Consider the following 21,240-nt stretch of genomic DNA (forward strand, 5'->3'; position numbering starts at 1 on the left):
CCAAAGCACACACATTTTGGTCTTTATCTTCTTGATCTTCATGTGGTCTGTGAATTGCATCTTGGGTATTCAGAGCTTTTTGGGTTAATATCCACTTTTCAGTGAGTACATACCATGTACATTCTTTTGAGATGGGGTTACCTCACTCAGGATAATATTTTCTAATTCCATCCATTTGCCTAAAAATTTCATGAATTCATAATTTTTAATAGCTAGATAGTACACCATTTTGTAAATATAACACTTTTTCTGTATCCATTCCTCTGTTGAAGGACATCTAGATTATTTCCAGCTTCTAGCTATTAAAAATAAAGCTGCTATGAACATAGTGGAGCATGTGCCCTTATTACATGCTGGGGAATCCTCTGGGTATATGCCCAAAGATGGTATAACTGGGTCCTCAGGTAGTACTGTGTCCAATTTTCTGGGGAGCTGCCAAACTGATTTCCAGAGTAGTTGTACCAGCTTGCAATCCAACCAGCAGTGGAGGTAGGAATGTAGGGCAAAGGATACTGTCAATAGGATAAAATAACAACCAACATATTGGGAAAAGATCTTTACCAATCCTACATCTGATAGAGGGATAATATCCAATTTATACAAAGAACTCAAGATTTGGACTCCAGAGAATCAAATAACCCTATTAAAAATGGGGTACAGAGCTAAACAAAGAATTCTCACCTGAAGAACTTTGAATTTCTGAGAATCACCTAAAGAAATGTTCAACATCCTTAGTTATTAGGGAAATGCAAATCAAAACATCCCTGAGATAAAACCTCACAACATCCATAATGGCTAAAATAAAAAAACTCAGGTGACAGCATGAGTTATTAGTATGTTTTTTACAGTCCAGTATTTATGCCCCTCCTGGTCTTCCCTATGACTGTTCCACATCACTAATCACTCCCTTGGGCCTCAAGCGTCTTGAGGGTGAGGTGCATCTTCTCTCTCTGAGTCAATTCCTAGTAGTCCTCTCCTGTATATGTGTTGGGGGACCTCATATCAGTGGGAAATGCTTCCTGGTTGGTGGATCAGTGTCTGAGAAATCTCAGGGTCAAGGTTAGTTGAGACTACTGGTCTTCCTCTAGGGTCACGTTCCTCCTCAGCTTCTTCCAGCTATTCCCTATTTCAATCGCAGGGGCCACCAGCTTCTGTCCATTGGTTGGGTGTAAATACCTTCATCTGACTCTTTCAGCTGCTTGTATGGCCTTTCAAAAGGCAGTCATACTAAGCTTCTCTTTGTAACCACACCATAATATAAGTAATAGTGTTAGGTCTTGGGTCCTCCCTTTGAGCTGGATCCCAATTTGGGCCTGTCACTGGAACTCCTTTCCCTCAGGCTCTTCTCCGTTTTTGACCTTGTAGTTCTTTCAGACAGGAACAACTATGGGTCAGACTTTTTGACTGTGGGATGGTACCCTCATCCCTCCACTTGATGCCCTGTCTTTCTGCTGTAGGTGGACTCTAATGGTTCACCCTCCTCACAGTAGGGTATTTCATCTAAGGTCCCTTCCTTTGAGTCCTGAGAGTCTCTCATCTCCCAGGTCTCTGGCACATTCTAGAGGGTCCCCCCCCCCACCTCCTACCTCTGGAGGTCGCCTGTTTCCATTGTTTCTGATAGCACTCAGGGTTTTAATCTTATGCCTTCCAATACCCAATCATGTTCCCCTCTTGCATTCCCTGACTCCTTTCCTACCCAGATATCCCCATTCTGTGATTTCTTCCTTCTCTCCCAAGTGGGAACCATCCTCACTTGGGACCTTCAACTTCTTAACCTTCTTGAGTTTTGTGGGTTGTATCCTGGGTATTCTGTGCTTTTTTTTATTATTATTTAATATCTACTTATTAGTGAGTACATACTGCAACATGCATTCTTTTTGCTACCTTTACTCTAAGAGTTCACATTATGAAAATGACAAAACCTAAAGAAAGTCTGGTGCAGGGTATATTAGAATTAGAGTGAGAATAACTGCAAAGTTGTATAAGTTTAAAATGTTGACAGATAATTCTAAAGAGCTACTCAGAACACTTTACTCAACCATTATATAATGAGAACCACATGCTGGCATAAGTTGAACATTCTTTGGTGCCAGATTAACCTTTCTAATTATGGAAATGTAATAATAGTCTTATTATCTATAGTATGAAATTATAGCTTTATGAGGTATAGTGGAGTTTTGCCTGTGAATGTTCAGCTGAACAATACTAGCATTAATCATAAAAATTGATGCTGATAATTTGTTCTACTATCAGAAAACACATTCATGTCTGTCATCTGTGCTGCCCTCAGTTTGATGTCCATGATCCATGTTGACACAGAATCCATGTGTAAGTTCATGATTTAAATTCTGCCACTGCCTGCTGTGAGCCAGGAAACCTCTTTTACAGTGATAAGATGACTGCATACTTATAACTGAGAATGAAGGCTTCTGTGCCAATCTCCCCTGCACCCCAAAATAAGAAATAGTACAGACAGGAAGGTATTGACAAAAGTCCTTAAAATTTGTGAAAATTATTCTTGAACATATCACTACACAGATGATGGCTTCTGGTTGGGGGTGGGCAGGAAAGGACTCAGTTTTTTTGTTTTTAAGAAGCTGGCCACAGAGATTTTGACCATGATCAGTGAGTATATTGGTACAACAAATTTGACTTGGTTATTTCATTTTTCTTTTTCTTTAGAGGGGAAAGGGTGGAAAGGAGGGAGTAGAGACCTGTGAAGAATGGGAAGCAATTGTTATTGGGGCACATTGTATGAAATTCTCAAATAATGAATAAAAAAATATTTTGTTGCAGGGAGAATTAAGAGAGAAGAGTAAGGAAGGGAACATAGCTAATTGATAAAACATGTGTGTATCATGTTTAAGGCATTAAATTAAAATTCCAATGCTGCAAACAAATAGAAATAATGAGTAAAAGCATTTTAAATGTAAATAGGTTAAGCCAAGTTTTCAAGATTTACAATGATTATTAAGTTACTAAATTTACTGGTATTAATTTATGTTCAGCTCTTTCTAGAAGTGTTACAAATTACAAATTAGCAATGTGATTCAGTAATAACTAAAGTAATGATTTGGAAAAAGAAATCTTTCAGTGTCCATAACCCATCAAGCTTTAAATTTAAGATTATAAAACATTAATTTCAACTAATTCCAAGATTTTTACTTAAGACAATATTTCCTAGAAATTCAAAACACTAGACAAAACAGAGTAATTACCTAGCATATAGGAGTATTTGCTGCACTTCCAGATGACCACAGTTCAGTTCCCAGCATCAACATAGGGAGGTTGACAACTGTCTCTATATCTTCTTGAAATTGTGTCTCTCCTCTGTCTCCCTGTCTCTGTTTTTCTCTGTCTCTCTCAGTCTTCCTGTCTTTCTCTCATACATAAGAGTAGCTTAGGTTCATGTAATTGATGATATTGGCTGAACTGCTATGAATTTCAAAAAGAGACAAAATATATATTTTTGGTCATAAATGAAAGGCAGAATTGAGGAAGAACTCAAAAACTCTGAGAAGTAATTGAACATTAGAATATTTTATTATATCTCTTTGGGTCAAATAATGCATCATGATATATATATACACACACACACATACACACACACACACACACACACACACATATATGTGGAAAGATTTTAAGTCGAAGAGTAACTTTTCAAAAATTAAATTGTAATGTTGTATTGGAGCTTTTAAGTCTATTCAGAATGGTTAGGCAGGGAGTTTTAGTCTTGTATGTTGTCCCTTATACACTCCCTTATTGTCTCTCAGCTATTCTTTTGAGAATGAAATGAATATTAAGATATATATCCTAAAAGCTACAAATTCTTTTAAGGCATTTTTTTTCAATTGACTTTTAGTAAATTACTAACACAGAATGGCATAATATATTTGTACTTTAAGACTATAAAAGTTTAACAAAGCCACAATTCATTACAGTATGAAATTATTGAGACATAATTATTCTACATCTATAATATATAAATACTATTTTTTCTATATTGGTTTTCAGTTTTATTTTTAATTGAATACATTAAGAGCACAAAAACTATTAATAAATATATGTATATCATATAAGTATTTGGGATGGAGAGATGGTTCAGTGGTTAAGAACATTTGTTGCTCTTCCAGAGGATCCAAGTTCAGGTCCTAGCATCTACATGGCAGCTCACAACTATCTATAGCTATAGTCCCAAAGGATCCAAATCCCTCTTCTGGCATCCAATGTTACTGTATGCACATAGTACATGAATATACATGCAAGCAAAAACCCATTCACTTAAAAAAATAAAATACAGGAACATTTTCATGGCATCATCAAGACATTTAAAATATCATTTTGTTATATGCACATATTTGTGTGGTTATGTGCATACACATGAATAGAGGCCAGAGGAGATGGAAACCCTCTGAGCTGGAATTACAGTTGGTTGTGAGCACCTGATGTGGGGATTGGTCCTAATGTTTTGAATTAATCAGGAATCAGCATGTCCAAAAGCTAAATGTTCTTGTCCCCAATTGGTTTTTGATCAGTTTACAAAGAGCCAATGGCCAGTGGCTGGGCAGAGAAAGAGAGGTGGAATTTTAAGATTGTGTGGGCTAGGAACTGGATGTGAGAAAGGGGAAGAATCAATGTGACTGGGGAAAAAGGGTGGGAGCTGCAGATGAGAAATTCCTGCATGTAAAAATTCGGGGACTTCCTTGGTTGGGCCTGAGGTAGCAGAGGAAGGCTTAGGAGTATCAGGAGTACCAGAAAGGAAAAGGTACCAGGGAAATTTTAGGAGTGTCAAGCCTTTGAATATGTCATACCATATCAAAAATTAATTGGTGTGTGTGTGTGTGTGTGTGTGTGTGTGTGTGTGTGTGTGTGTGTGTGTGTGTCTTTCATTCAGTAATCCAAATAGCTCCTGGGTCATGTCACCTGCAGAGCAGACAAAGTCGTTTAAACAAACTAATGCTACAGATGGTGTGCAAAGTGTCAGATGAGAACTGTTTTTTACTTTTATTTTTATTTGTTTATTGGATGTTTCATGTACTTACATTTCAAATGTTATCCTCTTTCCCTATTTCCCCTGTGAAATCCCCCTATCCCATTCCATCTCTGCCCAAGAGTTAAGACTGTCCCATAGTCCTCTATACCTAAATCCAGCCTGGAGAGAGCTGTTCCCCCAGGAGTGCTGTCACTCCTAAGCTCACAGATGAGACCATCACTTTTGCTCCAATAACTAGCAAAAGAAGGACCCACCATGAATGTACAAATACTATTTATTGACATAAATTTTGAATTCTTCTAAAGAGTTAAAACATCCTACCACTTGAAAAACATGAGAATAAACAAACTCTTATATACAATATAAAATATACACTTTTGTGGCAATCAAGGTTATTTTATGTATAGTAATATAGCTTATGCATAGAATGGTATATTGAATTTAAACTGTCTGTAATTTTTGAGGAATTTTAATCCAACCATATAGCTGCTGTTATCACATACAAAGACCTTCTAGGTCTTTGTGATCTGGTTGGAATGCAGCCACACCTTTAGTACAGACCTTCAATCCCTAAAAGTGACTTGTAATTGAGGGACAGATAAAGTGACAAATGAGAAAAATATTTGACAGAATGAATCAGAGACAGTATAAGCCCAACTCTCAAGAGAAAAACTATATAAGAGTGGGGTGGAAACAGGTAGTTTAGTTAGCTTTGTTCAGTCATTTGAGTTAAGTGCATCAGAGGTTGTCAGTGAGTTCAGAGTCACTGCACTGAGTGCAGTGCAGTGCAGTGCAGTGGGCTTGAGTTTATTCTTGAATTCATGAAGCTCAGTGCAAGTCAGCAGGGGCAGTTGATGCCAGGGTATGAGGAGGAAGCATAGGATTAGAACAAATTGCCAGAGTTCCTTTGAGGCTAAGCAGAGCAATTCAATGAAAATCTGAGAGAAGCCAGATTGAATGAATCATCTTAGAGAGGAGTCTGAGGCAAAACAAGAGGTTGAACTAGCCAGCCACAAATCAGAAAAAACAAAACACAACAAAATAAAAATAGAAAGCAGTAAGGTTTTTCAACAGTGAGCCTATGCAGTAGATAATATATGACTTTAATGACATTTTGTTTATTGTTTAGCCTATTTACCAAGGTTCTTAATTTTTTAAAAGGATGACAAATAGGTCTTTAAATTTTACTTGAAATGCTTGAAAATTTATTAATGATCACAAATATTATGTGCAAATGAGTGAAGTTAACCCTAAAACTACAATGCTTCTAGTTTCCTACAGAGAAAATGGTGTAAAGCTATTATGCTAGACTGAAGAAAAAAAGAACCTTCTCTATCAGGGTTGTTCAAACCGTGGCCAACAAGGATAACAATTTTAAAAGTTTGAACAAAAATAGTCTTTATAGACCCATACGTTATATACTTACTTTAAAGCAGTTTAAAGCAAACATAGGGAAACTTACTAATATCTGTATTTTCTTTTTTTTTATTCAATATAATTTTTTATTTACATTTCAAATTATTTCCTCTTTTCTAGCCCCCCACTTCCCGAAAGTCCCGTAAGCCCCCTTCTCTTCCCCTGTCCTCCCACCCACCCCTTCCCACTTCCCCGTTCTGGTTTTGCCGAATACTGCTTCACTGAGTCTTTCCAGAACAAGGGGCCACTCCTCCTTTCTTCTTGTACCTCATTTGATGTGTGGATTATGTTTTGGGTATTCCAGTTTTCTAGGTTAATATCCACTTATTAGTGAGTGCATACCATGATTCACCTTTTGAGTCTGGGTTACCTCACTTAGTATGATGTTCTCCAGCTCCATCCATTTGCCTAAGAATTTCATGAATTCATTGTTTCTAATGGCTGAATAGTACTCCATTGTGTATATATACCACATTTTTTGCATCCATTCTTCTGTTGAGGGACACCTGGGTTCTTTCCAGCTTCTGGCTATTATAAATAGGGCTGCTATGAATATAGTAGAGCATGTATCCTTATTACATGGTGGGGAATCCTCTGGGTATATGCCCAGGAGTGGTATAGCAGGATCTTCTGGAAGTGAGGTGCTCAGTTTTTGGAGGAACCGCCAGACTACAGAGCAATAGTGTTAAAAACTGCATGGTATTGGTACAGTGACAGGCAGGAGGATCAATGGAACAGGATTGAAGATCCAGAAATGAACCCACACACCTATGGCCACTTGATCCTCGACAAAGAGGTTGAAAACATCCAATGGAAAAAAGATAGCCTTTTCAACAAATGGTGCTGGTTCAACTGGAGGTCAGCATGCAGAAGAATGCGAATTGATCCATCCTTGTCTCCTTGTACTAAGCTCAAATCCAAATGGATCAAGGACCTCCACATAAAGCCAGACACTCTGAAGCTAACAGAAAAGAAACTGGGGAAGACCCTCGAGGACATCGGTACAGGGAGAAAGTTTTTGAACAGAACACCAAAAGCGTATGCTCTAAGAGCAAGAATTGACAAATGGGACCTCATAAAATTACAAAAGTTTCTGTAAGGCAAAGGACACCATCAAGAGGACAAATCGGCAACCAACAAATTGGGAAAAGATCTTCACCAATCCTACATCAGATAGAGGGCTAATATCCAATATATATAAAGAACTCAAGAAGTTAGACTCCAGAAAACCAAACAACCCTATTAAAAAATGGGGTACAGAGTTAAATAAAGAATTCTCACCTGAAGAACTTCAGAGGGCAGAGAAGCATCTTAAAAAATGCTCAACTTCATTAGTCATTAGGGAATTGCAAATCAAAACAACCCTGAGATTTCATCTTACACCAGTCAGAATGGCTAAGATTAAAAATTCAGGAGACAGCAGGTGTTGGAGAGGGTGTGGAGAAAGAGAAACACTCCTCGACTGCTGGTGGAGTTGCAAATTAGTACAACCACTCTGGAAATCATGTCTGTATTTTCTAAAGCTATATTTTATAGTATAAGATTAAGGCTGAGAAGGGAAGAAGATGGCCATAGAATATATGACTCAGAAAGACTAATGCTTAACATTATACCATAAACAGCAACATCAACAAAAATATTTCTATTCTATTACAGTATATGGTTTTAAGGGGAGTTTCTAGAGGATAATTAGCATTTCCTAGCCAGTTTCAACCTTTTGATTTCAAAGAATTCAACATATCTGACAAGCTGAGAACAACGTTATTTTTGATTTATAAAGAATACCAAGGCTTATAAAGTGCTTTTAAACTTTAAGTTTTCAGTAGGTATATTTTCTATAACTACTGTAAAATTGTGCTGTGAAGAATATAACAATGCTGTTTATTTCAATGCACATCTTCTAAATATCTTTAGAATAATAAATAAAATAGTGATTGATAGATGATGAAATCCATTTATCTCAATATACTCTTCCATGATTAAATGCTATGTGAGTTATGAATATGAATGTAAAAGTCATTGTGACATTCAGATTATGCCTTGTAGTAATGATGATTATAAAATTTCAGAAGCCTTTTTTTGTTGTTGTATTTCCCATGCACTCTCTCTTAGGGATAAAGAATAACAGTAAGAAGACAGTGGATAGGTATAAGCCAAAAAATATCCCAATTTTTAAATTTTCCTGTAGTGATACATAGATCTTAGAAAGCATAAAACAGTTTAATAATACAACATTCAATGACATTAACTCCAACTTCTTTCTGTAGCAACACATACACAAAATAAAAGGCTGAAAAGCTCACAATATTACCTACTGGACACTTTTTTTATTATTCTTATTTCGCTGTCACAGTTCATGATGATGATGTGGAAGAGGATTGAGCAGAATCACACACTACACTATTCTGTCACTGCTCTGGGACAAAATATGTATATAAAGCTGACCTCACTATCAAAGATATCTGCCTAACTTTGCCTCACTAGTGCCATGATGAAAGATGTGTGCCACCACATCCTGCCAGATTTTCTTTTCTTTCTATTTTATTTTCTTTTATTTGCCATGCACTCTGTTAAGAATTACTCAACCAACACTCTTAGCTACCCCATCTCACAGATACTAATATTTTATCTTGCTCTAAGAGAATATCAGCAGACCCCTGTTAGAATGAATGAATGATTTTATAATTATAAGAACATTAAATTGATTATATTATAAATTAATCATTTTATATTCTATCTAGAACTTATTCTAGAAATTAAGACTACGTGATTAGAATGGATGCACATTAAGCAATTATTATATGCATATACAATTGTATTTTGCATCATATCATATGGGAAAATGAAATTCAAACATTTCCATTTTCTCATCTGAAGAAATTATTTAATATATAAAATGAATTCATGAATTTCTTTGCTTTTCTGTCATGAAAATATGCCACATAAGTTTATATGACTTAGGATTACTTATTCTTATTTTTATCTTTTATTCTGTGCATAGTGTAATGTTTTATTTGATACATAATTTTATCAAACTATTTCTAATATTGTGGGAAGCAAAATGCAAATGCCTTCTTATTTGTAGGTCTGAAATTTGGGTAGTGCAGAGCATAAAAGTCTGATATCTTTGAAAGACGTTCCTATTAAGATGATTTAAATGTTTAGATATGGTTGAAATAATTCCAGTGAGGAATTTAGATAAAATGTGTACCATGAATTCTTCTCAGTGTATAGTTTCTCTTCTGCAATAGTTTGAGTCTTTGGTGTTTTTTTTTCTTTTATGCTGTCTTTCCACATTTTTGTTTTCTTTGGGCTTGATAACAGTGTAGTTCCTTATGTATTCAGACATATCCGAGTATATTTGGATTTCTGCAGCAAGAACAGCGTAAAATGGCAAAGTAGAAATATTTTATTACACTGGCCCAGTCCAGAGTTATTGAGTCCAGATGAAAAAAAAAGGGGGTATGAAAACTAGGAAGTAAAATTCATTTAGTGGGCTATCTTTGTTCACTAGCTACTGTATAAAATAGTACTACTGAGAACTAAAATGGTACTGCATCTGGTTGGCATATTTCTCTTTCTAGAATTCATAGACTTCTTACATTCAGAGTCTTATGTTCTAGTTTTTTATTTTATCATGTTTGGACATTTTATATTCTGCTGTTATTATCATGTACCACAAGTCTTAATGCTTGTCTTTGTAATTCTTCACAGCATTTATCCATAGTATGTGGCTGGTTTGGCTTTCATAGAACAGAATACAATTAAATGAATTAAAACACAAACATTACTTATATGATTATTCTAAATGTTAAAATTTTTAATTTTAAAGTGTATATTATTGAATAAAGTCACCACTGTTTAAGTTCACTGGAAACTCATAGATTAAATAAAAAAAAACTGTGTTATATTTATTCATTCTGGTGATCCAAAATGTAAATTATTTCCAAATACCTCTAAGTGAATCTATATTAAAATGATTGTCAAAATTATCTAGTGTGCTCAAACAGCATAAAGCCTAACAGTTTCTTGCTTTGAACATGCCCCTGCCCATTAGGCCATTGGATCTCCTCTGTTTAGAAATATAATAGAGGCAATTCTGCTGCCAGGTGAAACTGGTTTGAGCACAGATCTGGCTGTTCACAAAAGCCTGAAATTGTTCACAGTGCAAGATAATTTTAATGTGGCTTTCCCAGATAGCTGAAATAATACATTTTATAAATTGGGTGCACTAAGCAATTATTCATAATATTACTGAAACCCTATAATTTTCTTTGTTCCATTCAGTCCCAGAGACGTGTCACATTTCACCTACCAGAAGGCTCTCAGGAAAGCATCAGTGATGGTGGATTGGGAGACCATGATGCAGGCAGCCTTTCCACTACATCCCATGCACTGCCTCTTGGATATCCTCAGGAGGAATATTTTGATCATGCTGCACCAAACAACCGCACTGAAGGGGATGGTAACTCTGATCCTGAATCTAGTAAGTGATCCTTTCCTGCTTTCTCAATAGAAATAGATTGTGTTTGCAAATCAAGTTTTTATAGCTGTAATTATATGGGCCAACTAATTATACTACTAAGACTAGTAGGATATTCTTAAAAGATAAAACTAATTGGATAGGTGCCATATATATGTATGTATGTGTATGTGTACGTGTGTGTGTGTGTGTGTGTAAATATATCAGCTGATAATATTTGAAATCCATGATACCAATTATTCTAAATAAATTTAATACAAAAATTATAACAGTCATTTTGGCCAGGCACAGGTAGGATTTTTCTATTTTTGCACATCTTTAAATGCAATCTGACACTATCAGTCATTTATTAAATTGTATCCATAATAAATGATTCCTAATTTTCATATTACTAGTAGGGTCCTATGTATTTTAATAGAGATAAAATAATTTTGAAGTATTTCAGGAGAAAAAAAATTCTCATTTCTGTGGAGAGGAAATTATTTTGAGGATTTCAATAGGATACTTTTATCACATTCTTGCATCACGTTATTGTTTAAAGCCCTACTCTTAACCAAGAAGCTGTTTACTTCCAATATCTGCTAGGACAGGGAAAATTGCTTTTCTCCTGTAAAACAGATGTGGTGTATAAATCACATTCCAGGGTAGTCTCCATGGCATAGAATAGATAGCCAGTACAAAATGATCATCATGTTTGTTTTGTTTTGATTTGATTTATCTTGTCTTTCCTTGGTGCGTGTTTGTGTGTGTGTGTGTGTGTGTGTGTGTGTGTGTGTGTGTGAATTTTGTTTACTTTCTGTACTTTTTATCTGTTGATTTATGGTTTATTGATTTGAGTTCGTTTTATTAAGTGACACTTTTTACTTGTTTGCTTGCTTTGAGTTCATTTTTTGAGAGACAGAAATAAATAAAATAATGTTGGGTGGGAAGACAAGTAGCTAAGATATGGGAGGACTTGGAGAGAAAAGAATATTATCAAAATATATTGCTAACTGTTAAATAAATATTATAAAACCAATTTTAAAGAACAAGATTTCTCATTTCATCTCCAGATAAAAGACACTAAAAGTAGGCTTTTTTGCAAATCCTCAAAAAGAGGACATTTTAAAAAAAATATCAAGTTGATATTAAGCACCAATTTATTAATTATACACAGATTTGAACACATAGAAAGCATAAAAATGTGTGGAAACACCAAATTTGACAACTTAATCACAAAACATTGTTAGACTTTTAAATAATTAATATTTGTTCCATATTCATTCTATATATAAAATTTTGAATGAAAAGGGGAATTCCACATGTGTGATAGAAAAGTATTATGGATACAAACAAATATAAGTAGATCAATGAACAAACTGATTGATACAAATTTCAATTTCAATTTTTCAAAAGTCAATATTATAGATATGGTCAATGTAGAATTTTAAGCATATGGGCTTTTAAATAATTTATTTATGTGTTGTTTATCTTTTAAATTTTTTATGTACATGTGTGTGCTTGCATGTATATGTAAATCACGTGTATGCAAATGGCCACAGAGGCAAGATGATGGTTTATATACCACCCTGAAATTAAAACAACAGACACCCGTGAGCCACTGATATGGTTGTTGGAAATGAAACAAATCTTCAAGTGCAGTTGTGTTAAAATTACTCATATATGCTATAAGTAACAATGCATAATCATTTTGTATAAACCACAGAGCCATGCTCCAGCTATTCTCATCATAATTTCTTACTTTAAATGCTGAAAATTTTGGGAAGGTTAACTAGATAGTAACAATAACGTTCAACACAGCATAATTTTTCTCTCTTTTTAAATATAGGTATTCAAACAAAGGTTTCACAATATAAAAATAATAAAATGTCTTAACATCAGATCTCTACATTATCTATTTTCATTTACATATACAGAATAATTAACTAATGCTAATTAGAAAATCTATAAATTTTCAGGAATTATCAAAATTAACATTCATTATTTTTCTAGGGAAAATATATGATAGTGATAATTTTCACAACTCTAATAAGGTGAAATTCTCTTAAAAATAAGTATGATTATAAATAATGTATATTTCATAGATATACCTTTCCATTCATAAGTTATCATTTTAAATATATCTCTATCATTTCTTGTGGGTTAATATGAATACAAGGGTAGAAGACATATTAATTTTATTGAATAGAACAAAACAGATTCCGTTGCATATGTTTTATGTTGCTAATCCCTTTTCAAATAAGATTATTCAGAAAGAACATCTAATCCTGAAATAATCTTTTAAGCTGGATAAGACAGGATGGAATTTTATACATAGTTATAAAATGACTATGAATAGTATAGATTATTGTATTTATTAGAAACTATAAAACTTTAAAGTTGTATATCTGTAACAACAGCAATTCTATTTTTAAAAAAAATATATTAAGGTAGAAATTTGTCCTACTTTTCTTATTTGTGCATAAAGATGGAACCTTAGGTGCAATCCCTAATGTCATCAAAAATAAATAAAGATATAAATGTTAATAACATGACCTTATGCAACATAATAAGGCCTATGTAATTTGAATAAAACAAGCATATATATATATATATATATATATATATATATATATATGCATATAATCTTGTTTAATTTACTAAGATTAAGCATTTCTCTCCTCTGATGAAAATGAAACCATTGTACTGGCCATTTCATATTTTGCTCATATTTACCATACAAGATGAAGCAACAGATAAAGCAAAGCTTTCAAAAATCAGTGGAATTTATTTTAAAATTGATCTGGATGTTGGCTGTAATATTATCAGAAAATATTGTATTTGTATTTCTCATTATGTTAACACACTGAGATTAGGTGTAGAGCTATCTAAAAAGTGGTTTCCATTTCTACACAAAACTGAATATTATTGGAGCAATATTTAAAATTTAATTTTACTATGGATAATATTAATAATCTACTCTCCTAAATCCAAAATATTCCTTCAAATTGCGCTCCAATATATTGCTGTTAGTTGTTCTATAGGTAGTACAGGGTCTGATTTCAAGCAGAAGTGTATAGTACTTCATTGGAAATTAATTACTCTTACTTTACTATGGCATATTAGTAAGAGTCATAAGATAGTTGAGAGTATGTAAGCATGTCTGAATATATGTGTTCTTATTGAAAAGGAAAAATTTCTATTGCAGAATTCTCTATATAAAAGTAAATTTCTTTAGGCAAATACTGATGATATACTTTGACTCCTCCAAAATAGATTTATAGCTCTGAAATATGATAAGATTTATGATATGGAGCTGATGTGTATACACCATGCATTGTTAATCAATAGAACCACAAATAGGAGCATAAACTATTAGAAGTAATGGCTGTCCATAATGGTAGAATAAATTTATGCACCTTCCTTTTCATATTTTGAAATGCATTGTATCCTCAGTCTGTTTTCTTTCCTGATAATGAATTAAAATACCACAAAGTTCTAAACATCCATTGTAGGTTCACAAAACTGAAAGAAATAGAGTTTTCATGAGTAAGAATTTACTTAAAACTTTCTAGAAGAATTTGTTAATATTACTTCAATTACATAGCTCCTTGGCTGATCAAAATTGCTGATTATATGAAAAAATTATAAATCAATTTTCTTATGTTTTTGTCAATAGTATTAACATTTCTTTGTAAAATGGAAAAGAAGGCTTGCTATTCTTGAAAAAGTCCTGAGTTTGGTTCTTCTCTATCACAGCTGCATGTAACTCCAACTCAATACATTTGACACCAGTGGGGCATCTGAACTCATGAGAACAAATCAACATACAAGCATTCATTAGTATACAACTAAAAATAATGATTGTTAACAAATTTAAATATTACAAATAATTTCTCTCATTTTTCAGAAATAGATTTTAGTAAAACATTTGGTGTCATTCAATTGGGACAGTTTCAGAAAAATTTGTTTCACAGTTATAATCACTTTTTTTTAAGCATGTAATATTAGGGTTACTTGGAGCACTGGTTTACAGTTCTGTTTGTTTTGGGTAACAACTTACATTCCAAATAATTTACTCTTATAATAATAACATCACAGTATGAATATTATTTTCATGTTTTGATATTAGAAAAAGAAATAAAAATAAGGCCAAACAGAAAGTCCAAACTACTAATTGCCAGTTTTGAATGGTATTGGATGGAAGTACATACATGAACAAATGATATACAAATTTTTTTATATTTTTATTTTCTATATTCTTTGTTTACATTCCAAATGATTTCCCCTTTCCCATGTCCCCCCTCCCCATATGTCCCATAAACCTTCTTCTCTCCACCATTTCTCCAATCACCTCCTTCCTTTTTCTCTGTCCTGATACTCCACTCCAACGCTAGATCAATCCTTTCCAGGATCAGGACCCTCTCCATACTTCTTCATGGAAGTCATTTGCTATGTGATTTGTGTCTTGGGTATTCAGAGCTTCTGGGCTAATTAAAATCCACTTATCAGAGATTGCATTCCATGTGTATTCTTGTGATTGGGTTACCTCACTTAGGATGATATTTTCCAGATCAAGCCATTTGCCTAAAAATTTCATGAATTCATTGTTTCTAATTGCTGAGTAGTATTCCATTGTGCAAATATACCCACATTTTCTGTATCCATTCCTCCTTTGAGGGACATCTGGTTTCTTTCCAGCTTCTGTCTATTATAAATAATGCTGCTATGAAACATAATGGAGCATGTGTCTTTTTTGCATGCCTGGGAATCCTTTGGGTATATGCCCTGGAGAGGTATAACAGGGTCCTCTGGAAGTGTCATGTCCAGTTTTCTGAGGAACCACCAGACAGATTTCCAAAGCGGTTTGTACCATCTTACAAGCCCCCACCAGCAGTGAAGGAGTGTTCCTCTTTCTCCCACATCCTCACCAACACCTGCTGTCTCCTGAGTTTTTGACCTTAGCCATTCTGACTGATGTAAGGTGAAATCTCAGGGTTGCTTTGATTTGCATTTCCCTAATGAAATAATGATGTTGAGCACTTCTTAAGGTGCCTCTCAGCCATCCGAATTTCTTCAGGTGAAAATTCTTTGTGTAGATCTATCACCCATTTTTAATAGGGTTATTTGGTTCCTTGGGGCCTAACTTCTTGAGTATCTTTGTATATATTGGATATTAGCCTTCTATCAGATGTAGGGTTGGTGAATATCCTTTCCCAATTTGTTGGCTGCCGTTTTGTCCTTTTAACAGTGTCCTTTGCCTTACAGAAACTTTGTAATTTTATGAGGTCCCATTTGTCAATTCTTGATCTTAGAGCATAAGCTATTGGTGTTCTGTTCAGGAACTTTTTCCCCTGTGCCCATGTCCTCAAGGGTTTATCCACAGTTTCTTTTTCTATTGGTTTCAGTGTGTCTGGTTTTTACATGGAGGTCCTTTATCCACTTTGGAGTGGAGTTTTAGTACATGGAGATAAGAATGGATCAATTTGCATTCTTCTTCATGCTGACCTCCAGTTGAACCAGCACCATTTGTTGAAAAGGCTATCTTTTTTTCCGCTGGATGTTTTTTGGCTCCTTTGTCGAAGATCAAGTGACCATAGGTGTATGGATTCATTTCTAGGTCTTGAATTCTATTCCATTTGTCCACTTGTCTGTCACTGTGCCAATACCATGTAGTTTTTTTTAAACACTATTGCTCTGTAGTATTGCTTGAAATCAGGGATACTGATTCCCCCAGAATTTCTTTTGTTGTTGAGGAACAATTTTAGCTACCCTGGGTTTTTTGTTATTCCAGATGAATTTGAGAGTTGCTTTTTCTAACTCTGTGAAGAACTGAGTTGGGATTTTGATGGGGATTGCATTGAATCTGTAGATTACTTTTGGCAAGGTGGCCATTTTAACTATATTAATCCTGCCAATCCACGTCAAAACGATCATCCACCATGATCAAGCAGGCTTCATCCCAGGGATGCTGGGATGGTTCAATATAAGGGAAATCCATCAATGCAATCCACTACATAAACAAACTCAAAGAAAAAAACCATATGATCGTCTCATTAGATGTAGAAAAAGCATTTGACAAAATTCAGCATCCTTTCATGCAAAAAGTCTTGGGAAGAACCGGAATTCAAGGCCCATACCCAAACATCGTTAAAGCAATATACAGCAAAACCAGTAGCCAACATCAAACTAAATGGAGAGAAACTTGAAGCAATCCCACTAAAATCAGGGACTAGATAAGGCTGTCCTCTCTCGCCATATCTTTTCTATATAGTACTTGAAATTCTAGCTAGAGCAATTAGACAACATAAGGAGGTCAAGGGGATACAAATTGGAAAGGAAGAAGTCAAACTATCATTATTTGCAGATGACATGATAGTCTAACTAAGTGACCTGAAAACCTCCACCAGAGAACTCCTACAGCTGATAAACAACTTCAGCAAAGTGGCTGAATATAAAATCAACTCAAGCAAATCAGTTGCCTTCCTATGCTCAAAGGATAAACAGGCTGAGAAAGAAGTTAGGGAAATGACACTCTTTACAATAGCCACAAACAATATAAAGTATCTTGGAGTGACTCTAACCAAACAAGTGAAAGGTCTATATGACAAAATCTTCAGGTCTCTGAAGAAGGAAATCGAAGAAAACCTTAGAAAATGGAAAAAAATGATATAGAAATTTTAAAAAAAGTTCTAAAAATGAATTCATAGTAACAGACAGCAAGTGGCCCTGTTACAGCATATTGTATCACTCTATGGCAGTGAATTTTATATACCCAGGTGTAGTATTTGTCCAGTGATTTGAGGACTATTGAAACTAAGAAAATAGATTGTATATGACTTTTTTCTTATATGTGCATATTTTGGTAGAATACAATTTTTGATAATAAGATATAAAAATATTTTCTATTTTTTGTAATACTATGACATGCTATTATAATCTGTACTGATCTCTGAGATTGGTAGACATACTAGTGTATATACCACATTAAATATTAGACAGCTATCAATACTGCTTGCAAATTAAAGCAGTATAGTTAGGTTCCCCCCTCACAATGAATGGATTTTTGCTATTAAATTTGTATCAGAGTACTGGCATATTATAGTTTGACTGATTATAACTAGTGTTAATGTTCTTTGGTAATGATATGTTGGAATGCTCTTAAAGAGACTGAAACTGGTCTATAATATACTAGCCACTGACCACTAATCTTTATGAAATGTTTTCCATCAGTTCCCATAAGGAGAAAAACTAGATATGATGGCATGCTAATCTTACTGCCTTGCTGGTGCAGGCAATGTATATTTTATATATATATATATATACACACACACACACACACACACATTAGGAGTTAGTGTCCCCTTGCACTTCATAAATGTGAAAGGAAACTGAGCTAAATGAAACCTTGCTTATTAAAAAAAAATGAAGAAGAGAAATACCTTAGGTTAACAAATGCTTTTTTTTTGTTCAGAGTTTAAGGCATCTGACTTTGAAAACATATTTTCACTATGCATGGTATTTTCTTACATGAAACCTCAGGACCAATGTCCCCCCCTTCCACTGTTGCCAGATAAGGCCGTCCTCTGTTACATATGTAACTGGAGCCAAGGACCCATCCATTTATACCCTTTGGTTGGTGGTTTAGTCCCTGAGAGTTCTAGGTGTGGACCAGTTATTTGATATTTTTGTTCCTCCTGTGGGGTTGCAATCCCCTTTAGCTTCTCCAGTCCTTCCCCTAACTGCCCCATTGGGGTCCCCATGCTCAGTTGCATGGCTGGCAGTGAATATCTGCATTTGTCTTTGTCAAATGCTGAAGGAGCCTCTCCTAGGACAGGCATACTAGGCTCCTCTCTGTGAACAAATGCCCCAATCCCACCTGGGAGGGAGAAGAAAGCAATTACAGGATGAAGGGAGGGAGGGAGGAACCTGGGTGGGAAAGAGGGCAGGGAGGGTAAGAGGGGAACATGATCAGGTATGGGGTTGGGGGAAAACATGACTGAAACCCTGAAAGCCAGCAGAAAAATGGAAACATGCAACCTCCAGAGTTCAGAGGTGGGGGGACACTTTAGAATGCACCAGAGACCTGGGAGGTGAGAGACTCTTAGGACTCAAAGGGAGGGATCATAGATGAAATGTCCTCCAGTGAGCAGAGGGAAATTGTAGAGTCCACCTCCAGCAGAAAGACAGGGCATCAGTGGAAGGTTGGGGTTGCCATCCTACAGTCAAAACCTCTGACCTACTATTGTTCCTGTATGAATGAAAGTCGTTGGGGAAAAATGGAGAAGGGACTGAGGGAAAGGAGGTCCAGTGACAGGCTCAAATTGGGATCCAGCTCAGGTGGAGGCCCCAAGGCCTGACACTATTACTGATGCTATGGTGTGCTTACAATCAGAGGCCTAATATGACTGGCCCCCCAAAAGGCCCAACAAGCAGCTGAAAGTTATCACATCTGTTTACATTCATTTTTCTTTCACTAATAGGCTTGCTCAGCACACTATTATACTAATTAATTAACAGAAAAGAAGTAATTAATCTTTCTCTGACAATACATTTTGATTGATCTTCTACTACAACCTAATTAACTGGTGTAAGATGTGGGAGACTGATTTGATTGACTGGAATACTACTCAGAGATCTGCCAAAATTTTCTTGGTTGGCTAAGACTGTTAACAGGAGTATCACAAGGGTAATTATGAGCTGAGTGTTTCATTAGCTGAATACCTAACTTTAAATATTAACAACTAGTAAAATTAAATAAATAAGGAAATAAACCTCTAAAAACTTACAGAGATCTTCTTTCAATACATCAGTAAACATACCTTTTTTTTAATAAGGTATGTTAGGTATTTAAACCTATAATCTCAAAACAAAATAAAATCATTCAAATATATTCACAATCAATAGTTCTACTTGTACTGTATGGAGAAGGAATGGAGTGATTATTTTAGTTACTCATATAAAATTTCAAGTATCAATCATAATTTAGTTAGGTAGAATAAAACATTATTCATATATTGAGGAGACATTAGCACATTTCCCAAAAGTTACAGCATTCTTGCAATAAACAGTTTGTTACCAGTTACCTGCATATTGTAGGCTAATTGTGTGCCGCCCTTTGGTTTCTATGACATAAGATGGACATGGAAATAAATATGTAGTCCAGGCTATTCTTGAATTCCCCATCTGCCTACCTCTGCCTCTGAATTACTAAGATTTCAGGTGTGCAATCCATTGTTCGCTGTACTTAAACATTAAATAACATAATTTGACTCATATACCATTCTTTTATGACACACTTTTTCACAAGAGCCATACAAAAATTCATATATTTCCCTGAAAATAAAAGTAAATTTCCATCATTTTGTTGAAAATGTTATGACAAATAAAAGGGAATTCATTCCATTTAAGAGAAGTTATGCTTCACCCTTAGACTAATTAATTTAGTAGCATGTATTCAGGGAAATGTAACTCGATTTTGGATTTTAATCACTTCCCGGGTAGAAATAATGTTGTATGAAACCCCAAATTGTCCATTGTGTGACAAATATACCCATATTCTACTGACTCTAGTCTTGCAAATCTACAATGTGTGGTAAGTTATATGTATTAAAAATATTTATGACAGAACATTTTTGTCCATCATGTACTTATGGATGTACATGTTGGATACATCCATAAATCAAGGAGCACTTTCTAAAATCTGTATTCTTAGCCTACAATGATGCCAGATCATGAAGGAAATATGTTACTTAAATCAGTTCACCAAATATGAAATGCTTTGAAAATTATGTTCCCTAGTATTTCTAAGCAGTGGTAAAATTATTGATGATAATAATAACGTGAATAAAGTGTTTGAAAATCTTGACCCTAGTTTATTAAGTATACAACAATTAGTTTTCAATTGTCATTGTTTTACAAACCATAATTAACAGCTTTATACTTCTATTAAAATAGTAAAATGTTGTTTTATATATAAAATATCTTAAGGTAACAATAACATTAGAAGCATTTGTTTTGTTCTAAAAGGAATGCATTGCAATCACTGATACTTTTGATACTATACTATACCATTTTATTTCAGAGTTTGTTATATTGTGATAGAGTTAGAAATATTTATTGAAATGTATGGATTTTCCCCAAGAGTTCAGGTCATCCTCTATTGAAGAAAGAAAGAGTAAAGGACATATGACAGTCATATTTTTTGATATCAATCTGCTTAGACAGATCTAGAAATTTTACCAATTGATGGGGTATGTGATATGCCAGTTCTTTCAGACTGAATTTTATTTAAAATGAAGACTCTAATAAAAAATGGGAAAAATAACTCTCTTGGTGAGTGAGTCCTTATTTATGCAGACCAATA

The 21,240-nt window shown here is 34.6% G+C and overlaps 1 protein-coding gene across 6 annotated transcripts in view; it reads left to right on the forward strand.

The window, feature by feature from the left end:
- The window catches only part of Pcdh11x (protocadherin 11 X-linked), a 538,787-nt gene that overhangs the window by 352,407 nt on the left and 165,140 nt on the right, over window positions 1-21,240 (forward strand). For all 6 annotated transcript variants that reach the window (XM_052170807.1, XM_052170808.1, XM_052170809.1 and 3 more), the window contains one exon: window positions 10,700-10,898. In XM_052170807.1, the coding sequence (XP_052026767.1) occupies window positions 10,700-10,898 (199 nt within the window). The remainder of the gene's footprint in view (window positions 1-10,699; window positions 10,899-21,240) is intronic.

The sequence above is a fragment of the Apodemus sylvaticus genome, chromosome X (genome assembly GCF_947179515.1).
Source record: "Apodemus sylvaticus chromosome X, mApoSyl1.1, whole genome shotgun sequence".
Taxonomy (NCBI): domain Eukaryota; kingdom Metazoa; phylum Chordata; class Mammalia; order Rodentia; family Muridae; genus Apodemus; species Apodemus sylvaticus.